Source organism: Coptis chinensis, chromosome 4 (genome assembly GCF_015680905.1).
Source record: "Coptis chinensis isolate HL-2020 chromosome 4, ASM1568090v1, whole genome shotgun sequence".
NCBI lineage: Eukaryota > Viridiplantae > Streptophyta > Magnoliopsida > Ranunculales > Ranunculaceae > Coptis > Coptis chinensis.
In genome coordinates this window covers 46,105,354-46,129,521 of record NC_141459.1, presented here as the reverse complement: position 1 = coordinate 46,129,521, position 24,168 = coordinate 46,105,354, and the positions used below count along the sequence as shown (strand labels likewise).

Genomic DNA, 24,168 nt, shown 5'->3' with positions numbered 1-24,168 from the left:
CTAACGGTTTGTTTTTCATACTTATAAGTGTTTGCTACTTATAAATAGCAGTCCTAAAACCCATTTGTTTTTTGCTACTTATAAGTGGTAGGGGTGTTTGTTTTTTCAAGCGCTTATAAGTGTCGACATTATAATTTTATCCATATTTTAATAACACATGTACTCTCTTGTCGAAATTAATGACGATCATATAAGAAATCAATTTAATGGAAGTAGAAATAAATTCATATAGACCATGCATTAAACAATCCACAATAGACATACTGTATATTATGATAATCAAGAAGTGTTATTGGAAAGACATTAACTTTTTCTCATTTGCATCAACTCATTTGCTATTTGGTTAGTTATGTAATTTTATATACGTCCATGGGTAGTTATATAATTTTATGTATAATCCCAACTTATAAATTGGCATAAGTAGGATTTTATCGCTTACAACTTTCGGCCCTACTTATAAGTTTTTTTTACCGTTAGCTACTTATAAGTGGGAAAAAACAAATGGGTAAAAACAAGTGGTCCACTACTTACAAGTGCTTAGAAGTGGTCTAGCACATAAGTAGGAAAAACAAACACTCCATAATTGTTATTAACTTATTAGTGGATAAATATGTGTTACAAATGTGAAATTGCAATTGTTAGGAATTATTTGTTATGGTGTAGTGGTCCAAATCCTAAACGACATGGCCACATCGTTTTGGACTCAGTCCAGACGGTGTGACAAGACCGTTTGGTTTGCACAACGAACTACCTAGTCGGGTCATTTAGCTTGGGGTTTTCGAATTTTCTCATTCAGCTATTGTACACATGCATATTCAACCCTAGTCACGTGCATATTCAGCCCTAATGTTTAATGTTAGTGTTAGGATATAGTTTTCATGGTTTAAGATTTATGATGGTTGAAGAGAAGAAAAGAGAATAGAAGAGAAGGGCTGAAAAGGAAAAATTCACGTTGACTTGGAAGGTGCCCAACACAAAATAACTTTTGGCTGGCCGACTAATCTTGATGCAGCTGTACGTATTTGGAAGTGAAGTGTACATTTATCTGACCAATGACTTCAAAGTAGCCCGAGGAAGCCTACAATACAAGGAAAACACTACACGTGAAAGATCAAACAGCTAAAAACAATGACTTGAACATATCATCGACCTCTCTGCCACTGTACTCTGTACGTATGTATTTTCGGTAGGATGAGCTGAGTTATAGTTCTACAAAAGAGGTTGTTAATTTTTGGGAAGAAAAACCCTTGACAGTTAGAGGAATGCTAACATTCCATCTTACTAAGAGGCGCAATTTTTATATAAAAATTTTAAATATCAATTGCAGTTTTGGAACCTGGAGACCAAAAGCGTAGTTTTCCTGTGAGGTGGGCATGTTGTAGTGTGTTGCCTGTTAGCATTCTTTTTGTAGTTATTTGCTCAAGCACTTGCTAATTTTTTTCCCACGATTGTTGTCTCAGGTTGGGGCTTATCTGAGGGGAGGTTCTTAAGAACAATTGAGTTCCCTTCTATAATTGATGCACTTGCACTGGATCCTGGTGAAAAGAGTTTTTTTTATGGCAGTAGAGATGGCAAGATATACATTGCTGCACTTAATGGTGAAAGCTCCTATAGTAGCAGTTTTGGGATGCATATAATTGGTGCATTATCTGAGCACAGGTTTGCAGACTTCAGCTTAAGATTAAGTCAGCTGCAGCTAATAATTCTTAGTCTTCCTCGATTTTGCTGTGAACTTAGTTTACTCTTTATAGTCATACGCCCTACACACAAGCATATCTAAAGAAGCTTAAGTTCAAGCAGTTTAATTTCTGTATTTCGTCTTTAACAGTTGTCTTTTGATTTCATTTAACAGCATGGCTGTTTCTTGCTTGGCCTTAAACATGGATGGGAACTTACTTGTATCCGGATTGGTGGATGGAACAATTCGTGTTTGGGATACTAAAACTCTTCAGATTGTCCGCATGCTTTATCTATTTGTTCACTTCACCTTCTTGAGCATTTTGGTGTTTGTGGAAAACGGGTTCTTTGTTTTAAACTAATTAATCTGTTGCTATGCACTTAAGCTGCCACATGCTCTTTTTTCTACCTTTAACTATAAGGAAACAGGTTTGGATCATTATTTTTTGTTGTATTTGTAAGTCCGAGTTCAGAGATAGCTCTTGCTCACATATAAGGTTGAGGCATTCATGTTAATTTATTGTCATATACGTCTTTTCCTTATTGTGTTCACTATCTGGGAAACTTTTGTTGTGGTTTTACATCGTATCTTTATGTAAAGGGTGTGACCGACTAACCGGTGACTTTTATCTAGCTCCGGTTCTATCTTCTATATATTGTTCTCTATCAATCTATCTATCTGATTGGTTCTTTACTTGCCAGGTCCTGTCAATAATATTCTTGTGATTAGGCGCTCACTCTTCCGAAATCCTCAGACAGCAGTGAACAAGCAGCCTTCTAGAAGGCATGGATCGTCATTACCATCACCTCTGGATAAGTATACAAATTCAAAAGATGATGAAAATGACATAAATCCCATTATCACTCTTCCGTCACTCTGCACTGAAACACCTGATGGTCTACTATATTACACTTCTCATGTGATGAACACTTATATCAAAGAATTTCAGGTTACTTTTTAGTGTTACCAATCTTCTTTCGCGTATATACTTTTGGCAGATTGTTTCTTTCGCGTATATAACCTTTGTATATGTTCTGTATAACATCCTTAGTTTGTGTATTTAATATTTTGTTAGTCCAATATTGTTTTGTTCGAGAAAATTAAGTCAGTCAAGAATTGTTCCCAGGAAATTTGAGTTTTGCATAAGACAAAGACTTGATTACATTCCCACTAGAGACATCAGCTAAGATCTGGCATTAACCTTCAGTATTTTCTATGATTTATCACATGTGTGGTTATGCAAGGTAACAATATGATTCTTAATCGATTTATATATAAAAAGGGTAAAAAAGAAGAGCTGAGTATCATATTCGGATTATACTCTTAGGTAATTGGGCCACCTCTCTAAGGCGAAAATTTGAAAGTTGAAACCCCTTGGTGCGAGCGTTTGGGGATGAGTGAAAGGGCTTACCTAGACTTATCAACATATCAAGTATTAGAGTTTATGATCAGATAGATATGGCTTGAAAACTTTTAAATTTGCTTTCCCCTTTTGATAATATTTAAACATTAACTGATAGTGACCATTTGTGGAGATCATTCTAATTGAAGTGATGATCTTCAGAAAATGATCGTACATTTATACATGAGGCTTCAAGTCATTTTAGCATTTCATGTTAATTTGTCAATGGACAGTGCAATATGCCGCATATGTGATGAATTTGCCTCCGATCTTGCACACTTGCACTGAAGGACGTTTTATTTTTTGTTCAACTTGTTTCTTCTGATGCATCTTTTATGCATACAAGCCTTCCTATGATACTGCTTTGCTATATGCAAGTTGCTATAATAATTATCTACTTATTATATTAATTTCCTGTTGCTATGCTTGTAGAGTAATTTCTAAGCCTAAGAACTGTTTTCTAAATCATTGTGGTCCTTCATTTCAGCAGCAAGGTTCATCGGCCACCTCTGAAATGGAGATGGAGAGAGTCAGATTTGACTCCTTGAGATGGCCCATCAATGGATGAAAATGTATGAAGACCTTCATCACTTTTGCATAGATGAGTTTGTTGATGGTGATCAAAATAAGCGGATTTGACCGCAAAGGCTGCCCACTGCATCTGACAACAAACAATTCAAGTTTTGTAGGTATAGTCCAAGTGTTTTAAGTAATTTAGCTTTTCTTTTTCTCTATCTATCTCTCTTTTTTAAGTAATTTGTATGATTCATACCGTGATATTTTTCGTAATTGATGATTAGATAATATGCAGTAGAGCTAAATTGTATATGCTTAGCAGTGTTACGCCTACTGAGTTGTTCAAATGAAGCTGACTCTTCTTATGACATTAAAGATTTGAAAACTAATTGACGGCTGAAACGATTAATGTCAACTAAAACCTCAAATGTGTGATGCTTTGCAAGGGATCTGGGAATGAGTAATATCGTGAGTCATGACAGAATTTCAAGATCATCTTATGACGACATAAATAGAAAATGCTTTAGTTATTTTTTTTTAAGATTATTTCATTGGTTTCAGAGGTTAGGAGCTATGAATGTGGAAAAACCAAAAATGACACTTGGCTGAAGGGGAAAGACACCAAAAAAGGACATGGCTACAAAAAAGAGAAGAGAATGCAAAAGGATCCTTTTGCTCTCCTCAGATCTGTTATTTATAGTTGATGAAGTCTAAGGAATTTCATTGGTGGGGTCGTTGGGAATCATGTATGGCATGTTTGACAATGTTTTAAGGGATTTAGTAACGAAATCTTTGAAATAGCCTTTTCAAGTGCAAGTTATTGTTGTTTTGGTGGATTCTTAGGGCACATTGCAACTTTCAGAGTGCGAGGCACCAATCTAGGGTCCAAAGGTCTTCCAGGGGTGGTGGCCCTTTAGAAGTTGTTCTTGGTGTCTTTGATGGCCTCCGGAGGATGTGTCCTATTTACTCTCTAATGTGATGTGTAAAGGTCCAGTACGTGCTTGCTTATCCACAAGATCTATTCTGTCCAAAGGAAATGGTTTCAATTCACTGCTTATTTTAGGGTTTTAATGGCTTGCACGGAACACACAGAGGGTGCGTCTATTGTTGTGGGATTGGGAGTTCAATTGATTGACGGCCGTCATGGGAATCTAGGTTATTAATTAATTAAATGTCATATTACAGGGAGGGTCATTATGTTTAGCGATTTAAAAATAGGCATAATTTGGGATCTAATTCTGAGTCCAGAGAATTTTGTTGTTAGCCTTTGCCCTGACAGGTAAATTGGTCTGTTTCCACATATATCTAATGCAAATGATTTATAGAACTTAAAAACTTTTTTTTTTCATTATTGGTTTTAGGATACATAGAAGTTATAGTGTTTTGACTAATCTTACGTACTTGTTATTGCGCAACAACTCAACAAGCACAAGTGGAAACTTTCGACGTCCTGAGACTGTATGTTAACTTCGTCTTCACGTTTCACTCCATTTGCGCTTCCATGTGGTTAGATAATGGGCATTGCAAGAATTGGACATTCTCTTCCAGGTCTCCTATATTACCGTTTGCTCCCAAGTCCCACCTGTATTCACATCAAGTTAGTCCACTCCCGTTCTTAGGCTCTTGGACGCATGGGACTTATTGGTGCATGGATTTTTTATGTCTCCTTGATGTTGATGACTTGTGACGTTGTCTTCTCTTCAATTCGCTTCATCGCTTTCTCTCAAAAAAATCTACTTGGGATTATCTAGGGTGAATAGATGTTATTGGAGCCTTTTGTTTTTTAATGTACATTTTCCGGTTTTGTTTTATTTGTAAGTTTCTTACTCTGTGACCTTAATTTGTTTTTCTACACTATACAAAGATTGTTCAGTGAAGTGGTGGGAAAGGACAAGGGAATGTGGGGAAAGCATGCAAAGGCAGGGAGACAGATTAGGGGAGGAGGAAACAGAGAGAGTATTGGAGGTGAAGTGCCAGTCACAACAATACTTTGGCAGAAGGTGTTGTTTTGGAGATCTCTTCGGAGGTCAGGAGTCGGAGATAGGTTGGGTGGGGATTGGCGTGTATTGGGGTTTTGACATTTTTCAGTTAGCTTTTGGCTGATGGCTTAAAAGTCGATGAAATTAATTTTCATATGAATGAATTTATCTTTCATCAATAGAGGAAAAAGAAAAAAGAAAAAATTACCAGTGGTTATGGACAAGGATTTTTGGTATTAGAAATGGACGTAAGCGTTTGAATATGATAGGCATGGTTTAGGTTTTGGCATTATTTATGACTGTTGGAGTGTACTTTAGGTTTTGTGGGTCCTTATTTTAAAAGGATTGGTTTATTGTTTTGGGTGAGGTATCCAAATATCAATATCATGCCTTTTATTTTGTTGTTGGGGTTGTGTGGCGATTGACCTGCTTTTGATAATGGTCATTGGTCAGTGTCGGAATATGGTATCAGCCATGGTCCAAGTGCCTATCGCTTTGTGTTAGAGGAAAAACAAAAGTGCCTTTCGCTTTTGTACTCTTCATTTAGTTAGTTATTATTGATTCCCATGCACTTTTACATGGATTGTTTCTCATGGATTTTGACATTTAAGTTTCATTAACCAAACTTGTAATTATTGATTAGGTAGAACACTGGTCAGCGTGAGCCTTTGCATGATCCAAATCCAGAATCTAATTGTGTAGAATCCTTGAGCAACAAAATCTTTTTGATGGAAGAGGAAAAGATGGTTCAAAGCTACTCGTGCTGTTCGCTTACTAGCATATGGCAGCGGCCTAGCAGGCCTTATATCGATGTCCATGTCTGTTGTGTAGATTGTTTAATCTCATGTCTATCTGAATCATATATGTTATATTGTGAAGTGCGTTTAGGTTTTTCTGTAGCTAAGTTTACAGGAGCTAGGATGGCTGTTGTGTTCCAGTTACTGTGCGTCTATTTCTGTACTGAAAATTTCAGAATATATTATTGTTTATTGTTGGTACTCTTAGTAGACAGACTTTGTTTAATCAGGTTCATATGTTCAGCTTCAATTTTAAGCACTCAGATGACAAAATGTGCGTAATAACCTCGCCTTTTAAATGTATAGGGCATTCTGAAGCCATGGGAAGGTTGTTATTTGGTTGTCCTTTGAATGGCAAGTTGAATTAATTGTAGGTCTATATGCCAAATGCAGTATTGCAATTGACAGATTTTTTGTGATACAAAGAAAATTAGGAAATTCTTTAGTTTTTTGAAAACAGTAGCGGGTTAAAACATTGGTATCGGAAATTATTAGTATTTCTTTTGAATGTTTAATTAAAGCCTATCAGGTGGCATGATTGGACGAACGAATGGCAGTCGCCACCTTCGAGCAATACACTGACAGCTAGGTTTCCAGAGAATATTGACATATCCTTGTTTCAGATTTGGCTGTCAGATATGAATATGGTTGGAATATTGTTTTAAGGTTTTCTTCCCACCCAAAGTAAATTACGATGAAGGCAGACGAGATGCAATAGCAGAAATGACTCAGAGACAAGTAAATGGAGTGGATGATTAGCTTGCAAAGCAGGCGGAATAGACGAAGGGTGTCATACTAAAATATGACCCAAGGATACCTGCTTAGCCTTTGATTTTGTTTCTTTCTTTTTCCATCTTCGTGTGATTTTGAATGTAATGTAGCAACTGATGCGTGGTAATATTAGTTGTCATTTGTCTACACAAGTTGCCGATGCACCATCACAGTGCTAGTATAATGTTGCCTGTGTTCTTTTGATTCCTATTGTAGTCACTTGGTAGGTACGTGGAGCCTGACTAGTGATTTGAGTCTGGTCTTCAACAATCTTGATTTGGGGGGCAAAAGTTGCGAAAGCATCATGATGGCTTCTTACATTTTGGCGTGGGTGAATTTGATTATGTTTGTTGTACTCCAAATTTGTTGCCTAATTTTACTTACGAGGGCTAAACTTCCCCTTTTTTTAATTGGCAAGCCTGTTTTAAATGCTGACGGGCATGCCAAGGTTCTTGAACTCTGGCTATCAGCTCAAGAGATTTGTTGATAAGAAGACTCCTTTCAGAGGTGTCCATATAAAATGTTTGAGGTGCCGTGGAGACCAAGGGAGGTACTAGTTCAGCGTGCACTATAAGAATTTTGAGAAAGCCAAGTGACATTCCAATTAGAAATTGAGTAACTTGTCAATTGTAAAACACCTCATAACAGTTTTTATTATAGTTATCATCACTACATCAAGCATCAGCTTGCATGCACAAGTGTATAAACTATAAATTGATACACAGTTCACTAAATCATCATCCACACTTCAAAGTGGGAGATCAGCATCCAGCTTGGGAGTTGGGACAATTCATGAGTACATATTTGTTTATCGTTAATTCATCCTTAGCATTCGTACTTAAATTCAGTTGGAACTCTTGTATCTGCTGCTTGCATTGCCGACTGAGTGGTATTGCACGAATGCGTGGTTTCACTTTATGAGCTAGTTCGTAAGCATTTATCAGACTGTAAGTTGTTTGTTCCCCCAAAGTGCCCAAACACAGCTTTAAGTCCACGTACACGTTCAATAAAGTCAATCTTATTAAACAAAATCAATGCTTTTTCAAAGAATTCGTGTTGCTCTAGCCCAGAACAAGTCCCGTGTTTCTTCCACTGCTCGCCCCAAAATTTGACATTGTCAAGATTTTCTACGTAGTCAGGCCAAGCGATATCCAACCTTTTCTGCAAACCTTTAACCTGTACAAGAAAATGATTAGCATTTGTACTCGTAAGATGTCCTTCATCAAATTCATTTACAAATAAATAGTTGTACCAGCTTAGGATCAAATATGTTGCTTGGGTCACGGTCCCTTCGACTGTGACCCAAGCAACATATTTGATCCTAAGCTGGTACAACTCTTTATTTGTCAATGATATGATATGATGGCCACGGTCTTTTGGAAGGCAACGTGTTCCTGACTGCCCATTGAAGAGCAAAGATATTATATTGTAGTCAAAAGAACTAGGTGAGGGTGCAAGGGTTTCATAATACTTAATTGGTAGGAACAGGGAGATTTTTGTAAGCAACGGGGGACACATAGGTGGGAGCAGAGACATTACTATCGACATACGGTGGCACAAAGGTGAGAGCAGAGACATTATTGTGAGCATCAGCTGACACAAAGGTGAAGAAGGTGAACAACATAAGGTAAGAGAAACATAATGCAGGGTGGAGGAGATTGAAAGAAGCCATTTGGTGCTGTAGAGTAGAGATTTGGAGATGGAGATAATTCTTATATAGGCCCCTCATTCGCTGCTGTTGAAGTATGATATTACTGAAAGTAAATATGCATGAAAAGAAAATAAAGGCATCTTTTACAATCAAAATAACCCAAAACCAGGTCGACACCAATGAAAGCTATATGCAGCAACGCTTAAACAATCTGTCTAGCTAAAGTCAGGTGAAGTTAATTTCTCCTCCTACTGTTGGAAAAGAAAAAAACCACCTCTCCTACCATTTTTCGCATTGATATCATGGAAGTACGTATTAATAAGTAATTGTAATTGTGATAAGAAAAAAAGGAATCTTGTTTAATCAAAATACCCCATAAGCAGGCAGAGACCGATGAAAGCTATATGCAACCACTAAAGAATCTCTCTAGCTAAAGTCGATGAAGTTCATTTGTCCTTCTATTTATACGAAAGAAAAACTACTAGTTCCTACCATTTTTTGCAATGATAAAGTAGAATTATGATATTTATGTGAGTTAATGTCATGCATAATATAGCCAGGAAGTTGCATGTCTCGTTCACTTGGCCCAGCCACTAATTCTTTGTCCAAAAATATCAAAAAGCAACAGCAAAATGTAACTTCCAGAGTACACCATTCACCTTAAACTTGAATGGAGGCATGTTTTCAGGGAAAATGTGTGACCTTGTAAGATGTTATCAGATCATAGAAGTCAAATTTAAGTCAAGTTTTCGGCTACTGATCCATTGGTGTGTCTCGATTGGTCTTTATTTATTCTTCATTACTGTATTATCTTGAACTTCAAAGCGATTCAATATATTTAGCAATCCTATCGGGATATATCGATTGAAATATGCTATCTGGATACTCATGGCCATATACAGTGAGTGACTCTGAAGTACATAACACCCGAAAAAATAACTCTCAACACCATTTTTTTTTTAATCACTCGACCGGATAGATGAAATGTCGAGTATACCCTTGAGGTGAAATAAAATACGGTTTTGGTAGATGAAATGTCAAGAATACCCTTGACGCGAAAAAATAAATGGCCCAACCTAACTGAAACGACCCGGTGTATACAGTATGAACATTCATTGTTCATACCCATAAGCTATGAACAATCATTGCTACGTTCATACCTTAACATAATATATGATCAGTAAAAACACCTATTGGAATATGAACAATAATTTGGGGTATGAACAATCACGTACTGTTCATACCTCAAACATGAGCTATGAACAATCACTGTTCGTATGAACAATCGTTGTTCATACTTCAACACGAGCTATGCACATTTATGCCTCAACATGAGTTATGAACAATCATTGTTCATATCTCAACATAATGTATGATCAGTAAAAACACCTATTGAAGTATGAACAATAATTTGGGGTATGAACAATCACGTACTGTTCATACATCAACATTGTTCATACCATAAACATGAGCTATGAAAAATCACTGTTCGTATGAACAATCGTTGTTCATACTTCAACACGAGCTATGCACAATCACTATTCATGCCTCAACTTGAGATATGAACAATCATTGTTCATACCTCAACATAATGTATGATCATGAAGAACACCTATTGGAGTATGAACAATCATTGTTCATACCTCAAACATGAGCTATGAATAATCAATGTTCAGATAATTGTTCATACATATTCAGGGTATGATCACCTCAACGTACATGAGCTATAAACAATCACTGTTAGTATGAACAATGAACAATCATTGTTCATACTTCAACATAAGTGTAGGGGGGATTTCCCACATTAAACAGATGACACATGTATGAGAAATAACCTAAGACTATAGATGTCCAGAATGAGACGAGGACCATCAGATCAGTTCCGTGAACAAGTGATCTCATGTTTAGCACAAGTGTTTAGTGGATATGTGCTAGGCACGTGGTTGACCGCCTCTAAGTATGACAATTCTCCAAGTCGTTAGGAACTGATATAGACAATTCCTGAACAGAAGAAAACTGTAGGTGGCGATCTCTGATGATAAGGAATGAATTGTGAAGACATATCTTAAGAGTTACCTTTTAGATATAATCTTCCCATACACAATGAGACATTATGATCAACAAGGAAACTTACCTCTCATAAGATATGGTCTAGATTCCGACTTCCATAAGAAGAGGAATTCTAATAGGAAGGCAGAGTCCAAAAATGGAAGGGAACTCACAAGCGGTGAAGACAGCCCTAACCCTAGGACTCTCGTAGCTCTTCCTATATAAACCATAGGGATTCGCTCTTAGGAACTACTCAAAATAGGGTTTGATTCTCCTTAAGAACAAAGGAGATATGTAGGCAGTCGTCAGACGGTTCAACCCTGAACTCACCATCATCTCATCCCTTCTCTATTCAGTAAATGCTTCTAGATCACAAGGCATAGAGGAAGATCAGGGGATACTCGGAATTTCCCTTACATTTTTTGGCGTTGTCTGTGGGGGACGGAAGCAGATAAATATTCGTTTCAAACGATTGATTTAGTCTAAAAACTCTTACTGTTGTGATGGCAGAAGCAATGAAAATAAAGGGTGGCGCTACCACGCGCAGTGTCGCCATCAGAGAAAAAGAACTTGAAATGCCTGAAGGGGGTGAGAACGTCGGTCACCAAGATGCGAATGATCCCCCCCAAGGACCTGTGACCAGCCCTGATAGACCAGTTGTTCCCGGAGTAGGTCCTAGGAATAACGGTCAAGAGGAACGTCAAAATGGTGAGAATGCTGTCCTTACCAACCAAGAGTTTGTTCAGGCGAGTCAGGCGATACAGGCTCTGGAACAGCAAAGAAGCAACCTTGAGCGAGAATTACAGCTGCTAAGTCACTTATATCAGTCTAACATAGGGAAGGAGCCACTCATCGATCTCGATGATGACGACCTTTTGGAAGGTGGTCGTGTTAGGAACCCAAGGTGTGGGGATCCAGTACGACGCGAGCAATTTGAGTAAGAATACAACAACTCAGATGAGGACTCAGGAACAGCCTCAGAACCGGATTCCACTGACCAGGATCATGATGTCGACCCTCGACACCAAAAAAGAACTCAGAACAGGAAACTTTCTACCAAAGAAAGTGCATGGGAATTGAAAAGAATGACCTGATCCATCAGATGCATCAGTTGATAGGCAAGGGGAGAAAAATGCAAGACTCCCTTGTTCAATCTGCCATAATGGGGGCAGGCATATCTCCTTTTGCGTCACGGGTGATGAGGAAGCCATATCCCCGTGGTTATAGATAATTGAAGTTTAGTGTCTTTAGTGGCAAGTCAGATCCAGTGGATCACGTATTCAGGTATCGTGCCACTATGGGACAATATGAGAGATATGACCATGTCATGTGTTAGGAGTCAAAAAGCCTCGGCTCGGTGGTACCGGATCACGCTCCGGTGGTACCACTTGAAGAGTTTAGGACCTTAGATCAGTCTCATGCAATAAGCTATTTAGGACCTTCATGCATTGTTCAACATCAAGAAAATGGATGGAAGCATGAGATCCAAAATAAGCTTTCAGAAATTTCAATCCAAATAGAGTCTTGTGACAAATAGACTACTATAATAGCTTTCAAGCAAGGGTTGGATGAAAACAACGTCTTATTCGGATCTCTCTCCAGGAAACCACCCCGCAATTTAGAGGAACTCCTTGACAGGGTTGAAACTCATGCGGGGTGGGAAGAGGATGTCCTGAACAAACGTCAGGAAGCAAAGAAGACTAGTCGGACAGTTCCTGGGGTTCCTTGAGAAGGGAATGGAAATTCTTCCCCTCAAAAATCTAAGAGAGACCGTAATCGTGGTCGCCAAAGGGCCGAATCCCCATCAAAAGGACGAATGCCCAGAGGGTAATATCAAAATGTAGCAAGTAGTGCAGATGGAAAATCACAGAAGAAGCCACATGTGGAGGGAGCTGAAGAAGCTCTTCCCTCAATGGACAGAAACTTCGCCCTTCTAAACAAAATGCTAGATGAAGTTCTGGACTTGATGAAAAATCAGAGTTACCTCAAATGGCTAGCTCTACTAAAGCCAGGCTCCCTGGGTACCACAGACCAAATGACCTACTGCAAGTTCCATAAGAGTAAGGGTCACAGCACCAGAGCTTGCAGGACCCTAAAAAATGAACTACATGATTTGATTGAAAGGGGGTATTTGAAGTAGTTTGTGGCACACGAACAGGGAGTATTTGAAGTAGTTTGAACATGAGCTACTGGACTGCTCAATGGCCGACTCCAGATAAATATGATTTATGAAAAAACAAGTAAACGAAGTGGACAGATCATTGAAAAGGGTGCGCGATATCAAATGCGCATCACCAAGCAGATGAGGATCATGAACAGCGAGATGACTACAAGAGCTCAAGTTAACACGGTACCCCACAAAGATCCGCTCATCCTCTTCACTGAGGCTAACTATTGTAGCATCCAGAGCCCCCATGAGGATGCACTTGTTTTGACACTTCTTTTTGGAGATTATGATTTGCATCGCATATTGGTTGATTTAGGCAGCTCAGCAGATGTGCTATACTATGCTGCATTTAAGAAGCTGCAGATTCGTGATTCTAAAATGGTCGCCGCCAACTCCAACCTATATGGATTCAGTGGGGACAAAGCTCTGACAGTTGGAGAGATCCAACTACTTGTAGCTACTGGTCAGGTAACTCTCATCATAAACTTTGTTGTGGTAAAAGCTAACACATCTTATCATAAGATCTTGGGCAGGACCTGGCTACACAGACTCTGAGCTGTTCCTAGCACCTATCACTAATGTCTGAAGTTCCTGCATAACGGGAAAATTGAGACAATCAGGTGGCTGCCAAAGCATGCTACGCGCTGGCGACGAAGCAGTCCCCACTCCCTTTTGAACCAATAAAGGTAGCTCGCCAAAAACCGTTTTCATCAGCACCTTGTTGAGTTCTAAAGAGCGCCAGGCTCTGATATAGTTCCTCCGAGAGCATAGAGATGTGTTTGCTTGGTCATTCGAATAAATGCCAGGAATTGACCCCCACGTGGCTTGCCACAAGCTCAATGTCCATAGTGATGCAGTAGTATTCAAGTAGAAACCGAGAAGGACAGGTGCTGACAGATCCAAAGCGGCAAAAGCTAAAGTTGAAAAACTAAAGGCAAGGAAATCAATTTCTAATATTGTCCCTGCATGGATTTCTAATATTGTCCCAGTAAGAAAGAAGAATGGGTCATGGAAAATCTGTATTGACTTCATGGATTTGAACCATGCATGTCCGAAAGACAACTACCTTTTGCCACAAATTGACAAGTTGGTGGATGCGACAGCTGGACATGAACTGTTGTCTTTCACAGATGGATCATCTGGCTACAACCAGATCCCATTGCATGAGGAAGACCACAAGCATGCAAGTTTCACAACTGAGGATGGCCTATACTGTTATCAGGTCATGCTGTTTGGACTAAACAATATAGGGGCCACGTACCAGCGTTTGGTGAACAAAATATTTGAAGGATTGATAGGTGACATTGTGGAGGTGTATGTAGATGAACTCTTGATCAAGAGTCTGAAATGGGGAGATCATCTCTTCCACTTGAAACGTGCATTTAACGTTCTTTGAGAGTATCACATGAAGCTCAACTCTGTGAAATGTGCTTTCGCTGTATCATCAGGGAAGTTTTTAGGGTACCTGGTTACTAAGAAAGGGATTGAGGCGAACCCAGATCAGATCCGGGCGCTCATAGAAATGCCATCACCTAAAAACATGAAAGAGGTTCAAAAAGTTACAGGCAGGTTAGCAGCTCTGAATAGGTTCATCTCCAAGAGTTCAAATAAGTGCAAACCTCTCTTTTAGTTACTGCGAAAGAACACCTCCTTCGCATGGACGGAAGAATGCCAAAAGGCATTTGATCAACTCAAAACATACCTGGGGGCACCACTAATCCTTTCAAAGCCCGTTGAGGGAGAAGTCCTGGGTCTTTATCTCTGTTCATCTAACTACGACATTAATTATGTACTAATACGTGTGGATGAAAAGAAGGTTGAAAAACCTGTTTATTTCTTGAGCCGAACACTCCTACTAGCAGAAACAAGGTACCCTAAAGTCAAAAGAGTCGCATTAGCACTTTTTGCCGCAGAGAAATTACGACCGTACTTCCAGTCCTATACTATCAGAGTGATCACAGAGTACCAATTGTGATCAATTATGGAAAGACCAAATAGGTCGGGAAGGCTAGCTAAATAGTCTGTGCAACTGTCAGAATATGATATTATTTACGTCCCCAGAATCTCAGAGAAAGGTCAGGCACTAGCAGAATTCTTGGGATATTTTCTAATGACCTACACAGGGTACGACTCAACCACCCCTAGTTTAGATGATGGCATCCTGCCTAAATCTCCAAATACCCATCCAGACCCATGGGAGTCAAGCTCCGGATGGCGGCTATTTGTGGATGGATCTTCAAATGATAAAGGCACAGGAGTTGGAGCTGTGTTAGTTACTCCTGACAATATACGGTTGGAGAAATCCATCCGATTAGGTTGGAACGCCTCTAACAATGAGGCAGAGTATGAGGTAACACTTGCTGGGCTCACAATGGCTCTTGACCTGGGCCTAACACACCTCACAGTTTTTAGTAACTCACAGCTGGTTGTGTTCCAAGTTGATGGAGAGTATGAGGCCAGGGACGAACGAATGGTTAAATACCTGGAACTGGTGAGGGGTATTTAAGGGAAGTTTGAACATTCAGTTCTTTCAACTACCTCGATCCAAAAATCGACACGCAGATGCTTTGGCATATGTTGCCTCGATGTTGGGCAACAGTGAGTCACGTTCCATCCCTATAGAGTTCGAGGAGAAATCTAGCATTCAGGTCCCAGTTACAACAGTTTGTGTTGTTTCAGCCATTACTCCAAGTTGGATGGATCCAGATAAGTCCTACCTCAAAGACGGGACACTCCCTGAAGATAAGAAGTCCTTTCTGGGACCTCATCTCAGATGTCTCTCCCCACACCTCACTGAACAGGCTATGCGAGAAGTTCATGAAGGAATTTGTGGCAACCATGCTGGGGGCAGAACACTAGCTCTCAAGATCCTAAGGCAATGGTACGTTTAGCCTTATATGCAAAAGGATGCACAGGTTTTTGCCCGTAAATGTGAAAAATGTCAACGATATGCTCTACTAATCCATGCTCTAGCAACAGAACTGCACCCATTGGCCAGCCCATGGCCATTTACACAGTGGAGAACTGACATCATAGGACCTCTACCACCTACTCCTGGCAATGTCCTATTCTTACTGGTTGAGACGGATTACTTCACCAAGTGGATAGAAGCAGTTCCCCTTGTCTTCATTCGAGAATAGGACGTCAGAAAGTTCATTTGGAACAACATTGCCTGTAGGTTTGGCATACCCAAAGTTATCATCTCAGATAATGGGCAACAGTTCGTTGGAGGATTGGTCGTTGAACTCTGTGAGGAGTTTCACATTACCCATATGTTCTTAACTCCAAGGTATCCACAAGGCAATGGCCAGGCTGAAGCCTCTAACAGGGTCATCTTGGATAAAATGAAGCATAAATTAGATAACGCGAAAGGTTTATGGGTCGAGGAACTACCTAAGGTCCTATGGGCATACCGAACTACACTAAGACGGTCAACTGGTGAGTCCCTATTTTCACTGACCTACAGAACTGAAGCTGTCATACCTCCAGAACTGGTAGCTCCCACGCAGAAGTCAGATGTTATGCACACTCTAGACAATGAGGAGTTATTATCTAGAGAAATGGATCTCCTAGATGAAAAGCAAGAAGGTGTCGCACTTCGCTTAGCTGCTAACCAGCAGATTCTGAAGAGATCATACAACAAGAGAGTCCGGATTAGATCTTTCAAATCTGGAGATCTGGTTTTGCCTGAGATCCCAGAGCCCAACAGCAAGCTTGGGCCTAACTGGGAAGGACCATACATCATCGACAATGTTGGTCGAACTGGTTTTTATTATCTATGTACTGTTGAAGGGGACGTTCTTGTCAAACCATGGAACACGCAGCACCTTCGCAAGTACTATCAGTAAATTGTTAGTCTATATTTTTTTACGCATTGTTTACTCCTTTCCAAGTTATCAATAAAGTTCTCCACATTGCCATCGAATTTATTCCTTGCATTAGTTCTTTATTTATGATCCACAGTGGACTAAGCCTTTAGGGAATTATCTTCTCACTATTTATTCAAGAATATTGTATGCTAATTTGCTTTAGAACCAGTGATACTGAGTATGGGAAAGTTGAACTGTATGCTAGATCCTTTCTCATTTCCACGCAGTTGGAACTGTACGCCAGTTCTTTCAAACTATGATTATCCTCGATGGGTTAAGCCTTTAGGGAATCAGACCACACTAACTGTTTAGTAAACTGTATGCCAGTTTGACTTGGAGTAAGAGATAGTGTTCTTGAGAGCCTGAACTGTATACCAGTTCCTGACACTCTTGAAACATCAACATAGGAGTTACTGGGACTGGAACTGTATACCAGATCCTAGCTCGCAAATCATGGGCCTGGAACTGTATCGGCATGATGGCGCCGAGGAAGACTCCCTCACTGCTGTTCTGGCGATACCCTATTTATTTTTTAAATAAATAGAACCTATCGTTATTAAACACAGTGTCGTGCTCATGACACCAAGTTACCTTCGCTAAGACATATGACTCTATTGTGATCGAACTCCTAATTACAGTTAACTTGAATGGCTTCCATGATATCCTAATCAGATTCTGGTTATGCCTCATTTTAATCTGTTTAGCCTACTAGGGTCACCTATAGTTGTTCCAAATGAACTTTGGGGGCATCAGGGGTAGAGTATGCATAGTAACATATGTCATATAACATAAAATGCTTCTAATGTATACATAAACTAGAAGAGCTACAGAGCTCAGTAAGTAAATTATACACATGCATAAAATAGAAAAGCTGCAGAGCTCAGTAAGTAAATTGTATGTGAGCTACATAGCTCAATATTACAGACCCATAGAATAATTATTTAAAAATAATTGTTTATGTGAATCATCAACTGAAAGACTTATGAAGCAGGGGTAGAATCAAAATTTGGTTCACCATCAGTATCTGCTACTGCACTATCGTCAAGAACTCTTGTTTCACTCTCAAGAACAGACTGTGCGGTTGGATTAGCTGGAACAGTTGAAGGCTGAACAGAACACTCACTTGAAGCTGGAACTGGCAGAAAAAGAAGTTGAATTGGAGGCATGTCATCATCGGTGTCTTCTTCAGAAGATGATGAGGCATCAGACATAAGTTCAGTTTGAATAGCAGAGATACTGGTGTCTAGATCAGGAAATAGGACAAAAGGGTTAGTTACCCGCCGTTGATCATCCAACTTAGAAACGTACCCAGTAGCCTCAATAGCCTCCTCGAACTTAACTTGTTTGGCCGCATTGAAGGACTCTTCAGAAACATCCAGTACTCTCAGAGCAAAACGAATGGCATTTTTAGTTGATCTCTTCTTCACCTCCTGCACTACCTTGGAATAGAACTCGGAGGTCTCAGCCAGGAGGTCATCAACCTTTTTATCAGAACGAAGATGTTTATCTTTCAGAGCTCTCTCATAACCTGACATGACCTCATTTGCATGGGCAATGTCTTGACCAAGGGTTCTCATCTCGGTGTTCCTATGGTGAAGTTCCCCTTGGACTTGGTCATGCTTTGCTTGCAGGGTGGTGAAATGGGAGCGCAGTTCTAAGAACTTCACCTTCCAAGTAGCAGCATTAACAACTCCTTTCTGGGATTTTTCTAGAGAGCCCCGAATGTTGGAGATCATATCTTTCATGTTTTTGAAACCAGTATCAAATTTCCTCTCTCTGGCCAAGAGCTATTCAACTTGGATCTGCAGCTCCTCAGCTCTTTTCTCAACAGCCTCTTTCGCCCAGATCATCTCACCAGTAGCCATGTCATCAGTGGCTATACTGGCTGAGGCCGTGAAGATAGGCTCTTTCATGGCTAAAAATTCATTCACTAACTAGAAAAGGATACAGAGTGCGTAAGTGACACAATGAGAGAAACAAAACATTAAATAGAGAGGGAAAGTTTTACCTTAGCAAAATGAACAATAGATCGATGAAAGGGCATGTCCAGTCTCCCAGCCATGCTGGCCTCAGCCTTGTCAACAGGAAGTCGCGCAGCTTCCAGAACTCTAAATATGATGTCAACATCATTTATAGAATGCTTGTTGGTAACAGGAAGTTCATCAATTTGTCCACAGTGCCTCATCTCTACGATCATCTCCTTTTTAGGGGAATCCAGAGATCGAGGCGAGAAGGGGATGTCATCACTCCCCCTCCTCCTATCCCCAAATTGAGGAGGAGGGAGAGCGATAGTTATATGGCAGTTGTTTCAGCAATACCCTTCCCCTTACGATTATTAGGGAGGGAAGGGTCAACAGTCAAAGGGACATTGTCACCAGTTTGTTTAGAACCTGTAGGAGGATCTGGAATTGATAGGGGTACATCTACATTCTTACAAGACTAAAGAGGTAGGGGAATACTAGCAGGGACCTTGAAAAGTGTTTCTTCATTTATGGTGAGAGGACAAAATTTCATTTTCTTACCAGATGGGGTAACATCAGAAGCAAAAATAGTATCAGATCTCTTCAATCTAGAACGGTTGGATGCACGCACTTCCTTTTTAAATTTTCTGGCGGCCAGCAGTTCATGAGGTAGTTCAAGGCCCCTCCCGCCAGTGATCACACAATCATCACTGGCAGCAGGTTCCTGAACTAAACCCGATGTACAACATCACTAGAGACGGCCCCAGAACTCTTCTCCTTGCGGTTTCCTCTTCTTCTAGTAATCAAAGATGAGTCATTCTAAACTAGGGGAGGAAGAAGTCCAGCATCCTAATCCACAGGTGGAGAGAATGTTGTGCGCCCAAAATTCATAGTGTTTATCCCAAAAGGGGAAAAACCAGGGACAAGTTGTTGCAATTCTTCAGTAGACATGTTGAAATATTCAAAAAGATGGGTGGAATCATGAACTATCACCCAAGGCATCCTTTGTTTCTTGGGGATCTTCTTGATGAACTCCACCATAACAGCATCAGTAGCAGATAGTTGATTCTAGGGGGAAGAGTTATCTAAGGAATAATTGTAAAGAAATTCAGGTGAAAGACTCTTGTATTAAATTACAAAGTTCCTGAGTAAGTAGACTTACTGGTTGGAGCATGGGTGTGTTTTTTGGGAACAAGAATTCCCATTGGCTCACCATCACTATCAGAGGGACGAACATCCCACGCATCACCCAGCACACGAAGGTGGTGATCAACCTAGCCTTCGTCACTCTGCTTCCCCTAAAAAAAGACGATTGGAGAGTTCTTATCTCTGGTCATAAGATAATAGTATGATTGGTCTCGAATATGCCGGACATCATAAAAGTAACCAAATACCCAAAGGTTTAGAGCGAACCCATGTCTTTTGGCAAGAAGAGCAGAATACATGACAGTTCTGTAAAATAGGGGTGCTGCCTAACCAAGAGCAAGATTGAAGTGAATCAGACACTCTCTTAGCAATGGGTGAAGAGGAAGAGTGAGTCCAGCCTTAAGCTGACCAATGGTGATGAGCGCCACTTCCTTATAGGCCAACTCATCAGATAACCTCCCCCACTCCAGACCGATATTCTCAGGGATGTGAAATTTCTCTCGGATCAGTTCCAGGGAGAAAAGATCTCCGAAGTTTACAAGTGACCAGTTGGGATTCATGATTGGAAAAGAGAGAAAGTTTCAAGTTTTGGTTAAACCCTAACGGGAGATCAAAAGGTTTTGTACGTAGAAAAAAGTAGCAGAAGAGATAATGAGAGTTCTCTCACCAGATCTTTTTATATACAAATAAGATGGACGGTTACGATTAGCCCAAGCATCGCGTCTTTTTGGGAAAGAACTGCCATCATTACTTTTTTCGGGAAACGGCGTGTCTGTTCGAGCCGTCTTTTTAGAGCCTTAATTAGTTAGATATGTTAGTAGTTCTAGTAACAGTTTTGGAAAAAGATTCTCATGCCAAAAGCGGTGTTGCTTCAAGCGCCCATGTGCTAGATGACACGAAAGGGGGCTTCTGTAGGGGGGTTTCCCGTCATTAAACAGATGACACATGTATGGGAAATAACCTAAGACTATAGATGTCCAGAATGAGACGAGGACTATCAGATCAATTTCGTGAATAAGTGATCTCGTGCTTAACACGAGGGTTTAGTGGACATGTGCTAGGCACGTGGCTGACCTAAGTATGACAGTTCTCCAAGTCGTTAGGAACTGATATAGACAGTTCCTGAACAGAAGAAAACTATAGATGGCGATCTATGATGATAAGGAAGGAATCGTGAAGACATATCTTATGAGTTACCTTTTAGATATAATCTTCCCATACACGATGGGACATTATGAACAACAAGGAAACTTACCTTTCTTAAGATATGGTCTAGATTCAGACTTCCATAAGAAGAGGAATCCTAATAGGAAGGCAGAGTTTAAAGATGGAAGGAAACTCACAAGCAGTGAAGACAGCCCTAACCCTAGGACTCTCGTAGCTCTTCCTATATAAACCATAGAGATTCGCTCTTAGGAACTATGCAAAATAGGGTTTGATTCTCCTTACGAACAAAGGAGATACGTAGGCAGTTGTCAGACGGTTCAACACTGAACTCACAATCATCTCATCCCTTCTCTATTCAGTAAAGGCTTCTAGATCACAAGGCACAGAGGAAGATCAGGGGATACTCGGAATTTCCCCTACAATGAGTTATGCACAACCACTGTTTATACCTCAATATGAGCTATGTACAATCATTGTTCATACCTCAACATAATGTATGATTAGTAAGAACACCTATTAGAGTATGAATAATCATTGTTCATACATGCATATTTGGGGTGATTGTTCATACATCAACATAGTGTATGAGGTATGTTCACCTATTTGGATTCGAACAATCACCAAATTTCTCTGCTTTATAAACATAACACAGAGGGGTGAAACTATTATTTAAAAAATAAAGGGTTATTTAGCTTTTAGGCCCAATTATAATTGAATAGTTTGTGTTTGGTCGTCACCAATTGATCATTTAATAGACATTGGGCCGAAATTGACAATTGACTGCGTTGACTTTGTTTTTTCCGTGACTGTCGTTGGGCCCAAAAAAACTTTTGTGTAATGCCTAAAACACCCTTGCATGTGTTTATCTCGAGACTTTTCAAATATCATCAAAATAACAATCAAATCTGAGATTTGATCTAACGGTCCCAATTAAATAGCTGTTAAAAGCCGTCTTTTTCACTCTATATATTGAGAGGTTTAGGGCAGTGAAGACCTATGTAAGAGCATGGTGATGAGTGAGGGGATATATGAGCAATTTCTGCCAGAAATTCTAAATCATTTGAAAAAATATGGAGAGCGAGCAAAACTTTGTTTTACTGGACATTCCTTAGGCGGGAGTCTTTCCCTTTTAGTCAACTTGATGCTCTTGTCGAGGGGGATTGTGAAGCCCTCTACTCTACTACCAGTGGTAACATTTGGATCATTTTTTGTATTTTGCAGAGGGTGTCGTATTCTTGATATGTTGGGATTGGATGAAAGTCACATCCAATGTGTAATGATGCACAAAGATATTGTCCCGAGAGCCTTCGCCTGCAACTATCCCAATCATATAGCGCGAATACTCAAGGGTCTGAATGGTTCATTTCGATCCCATCCTTGCCTTAATAGAAATGTAAGTCTATTCTTGACCATTTACTACAAGGATTGCAATTGTTAGTTAGGTATTTAATCATGATTGAATTTATGGTTTCCTTCCATTCCTTTTTATTAAGTGGGGAAAATGATGGAGTGTTTCTTTTGCTCACTTTGTAAATCATGTTAATATGTGCAGAAAATATTGTATACGCCTCTAGGACAGTTGTTCATTCTATAGCCAGATGAGAAGTCATCTCCACATCACCCTTTACTCCCTATTGGAAGTGCTCTTTATGATCCAATTATAATTGGGCCCAAAAGCTAAATAACCCAAAAATAAATAAAAATTTATATGTTTTATATCTATAATAACATGGAGGGGTAAAACTAGTATTTTTAAAAAAGTAAAAAGGCCAGACCAACTTATTTTGTACTTGAGGGTTACTAAAATTGAAATTGGGGGTTCATGGTAGGGGTGGGAATTTTGCCCTAACGACACTAACCCGGCCCTGACCGACCCGACCCTAAGTCCTATAAAGCCCTCACAACTAAAGCCCTCACATAGTTTAGGGCAGAGCCGGCCCGGCCCTAATGCCTTATAGGGCAGGGTTAGGGCTAAGGTTCTGAAACATAGGCCTGACCCTAATTCAGCCCTCATTAGCCCGACCCTAACCAAGCTCTAGTTATAGTTTCACACTTTCACTATAAATACACATACTATAATTGTTCAACTCTTTGTTAAATATTTTCAATTAAAATAACATTGTTCTTTCTAATTTATCACTTACAATAACTTGTCGTATATAACAAGAACTTGTCAACCTAGCAACCATGAAAAATAATGAGCACTAGCCTAAACTGATGTAGTAAAAAGAAAAATATAGATAGGTGCGGCTCTAAAACCTTTAAAGAGGGCTTAGGGTAGGGTCAGGGCTTGAGATTTAGACTTGTGACCCAGACCGACCCGACCATATACTGACTTTAGGGCCGAGCCGACCCGGCCTTAATATCTAAAGGGCTTTAAATGTTTAGGGTCGGGCTAGCCCAACCCGGCCCATTGCCCACCCCTAGTTCATGGGTTACTTTTATGCTAGAATTTGTCCTTGTGAGTTACTAAAAAACACTCCATTCCTTTTGAGTTGTTTTTCCCTAAAATTGGTCCTATGTGTTGGAGTTCTAAATTGAGATTAGGAAGTTTACTACTAGAGTTCTAAATTGAGTCCAACAAGTTTATTAATTAGAAACCATGTTGGTTTTGGTAATTAGAGTATGCTTAGTAATAGAAGTGTGTGTGAATTGAATTAGTAAGGTGTGAAGGCAATATATATGAGGTATAGGACGTAGGAAACAATAAGAGAAAAAGTTGGGTTCTAAGAGTTGATCAGTATATGGAGGTTGATAAGAAAAGTTGTCTTGGGTTAATAGTTAATTAAATAAAGGATCTGTGTGTTTCGTACATGTTTTCATTAAGTTGATTGTCTATTCATATCTTGCACTTTGCTTGATCTGTTTTGGTTTTAGTAATCTATTGATTTGTATATTTCGGATCTAAGTAAAACTAGATCTCACATATGGTATCAGAGCGAATGTTATTTAAAGATCCGATTTGATCGATGGCAACTAATGATTCTTTTTCGCATCATATGATTCTTAAGTTCG

The 24,168-nt window shown here is 39.6% G+C and overlaps 1 protein-coding gene and 1 pseudogene across 2 annotated transcripts in view; both read left to right on the top strand.

Moving 5' to 3' along the window:
• Nucleotides 1–6,601, top strand: part of LOC147503703 (protein ROOT INITIATION DEFECTIVE 3-like) — a 51,544-nt pseudogene extending 44,943 nt beyond the window's left edge. Inside the window, exons 6-9 of the transcript XR_015220957.1 lie at nt 1,461–1,659; nt 1,853–2,627; nt 3,568–3,769; nt 6,219–6,601. The product of XR_015220957.1 is annotated as a protein ROOT INITIATION DEFECTIVE 3-like (transcript). The remainder of the gene's footprint in view (nt 1–1,460; nt 1,660–1,852; nt 2,628–3,567; nt 3,770–6,218) is intronic.
• Nucleotides 6,602–13,064: 6,463 nt separating this feature from the next.
• On the top strand, nt 13,065–13,565 carry LOC147503702 (uncharacterized). Its single transcript, XM_086604934.1, has one exon. It carries the CDS (start codon nt 13,065–13,067, stop codon nt 13,563–13,565), a length of 501 nt encoding a protein of 166 aa, XP_086461060.1.
• Nucleotides 13,566–24,168: the final 10,603 nt, after the last annotated feature.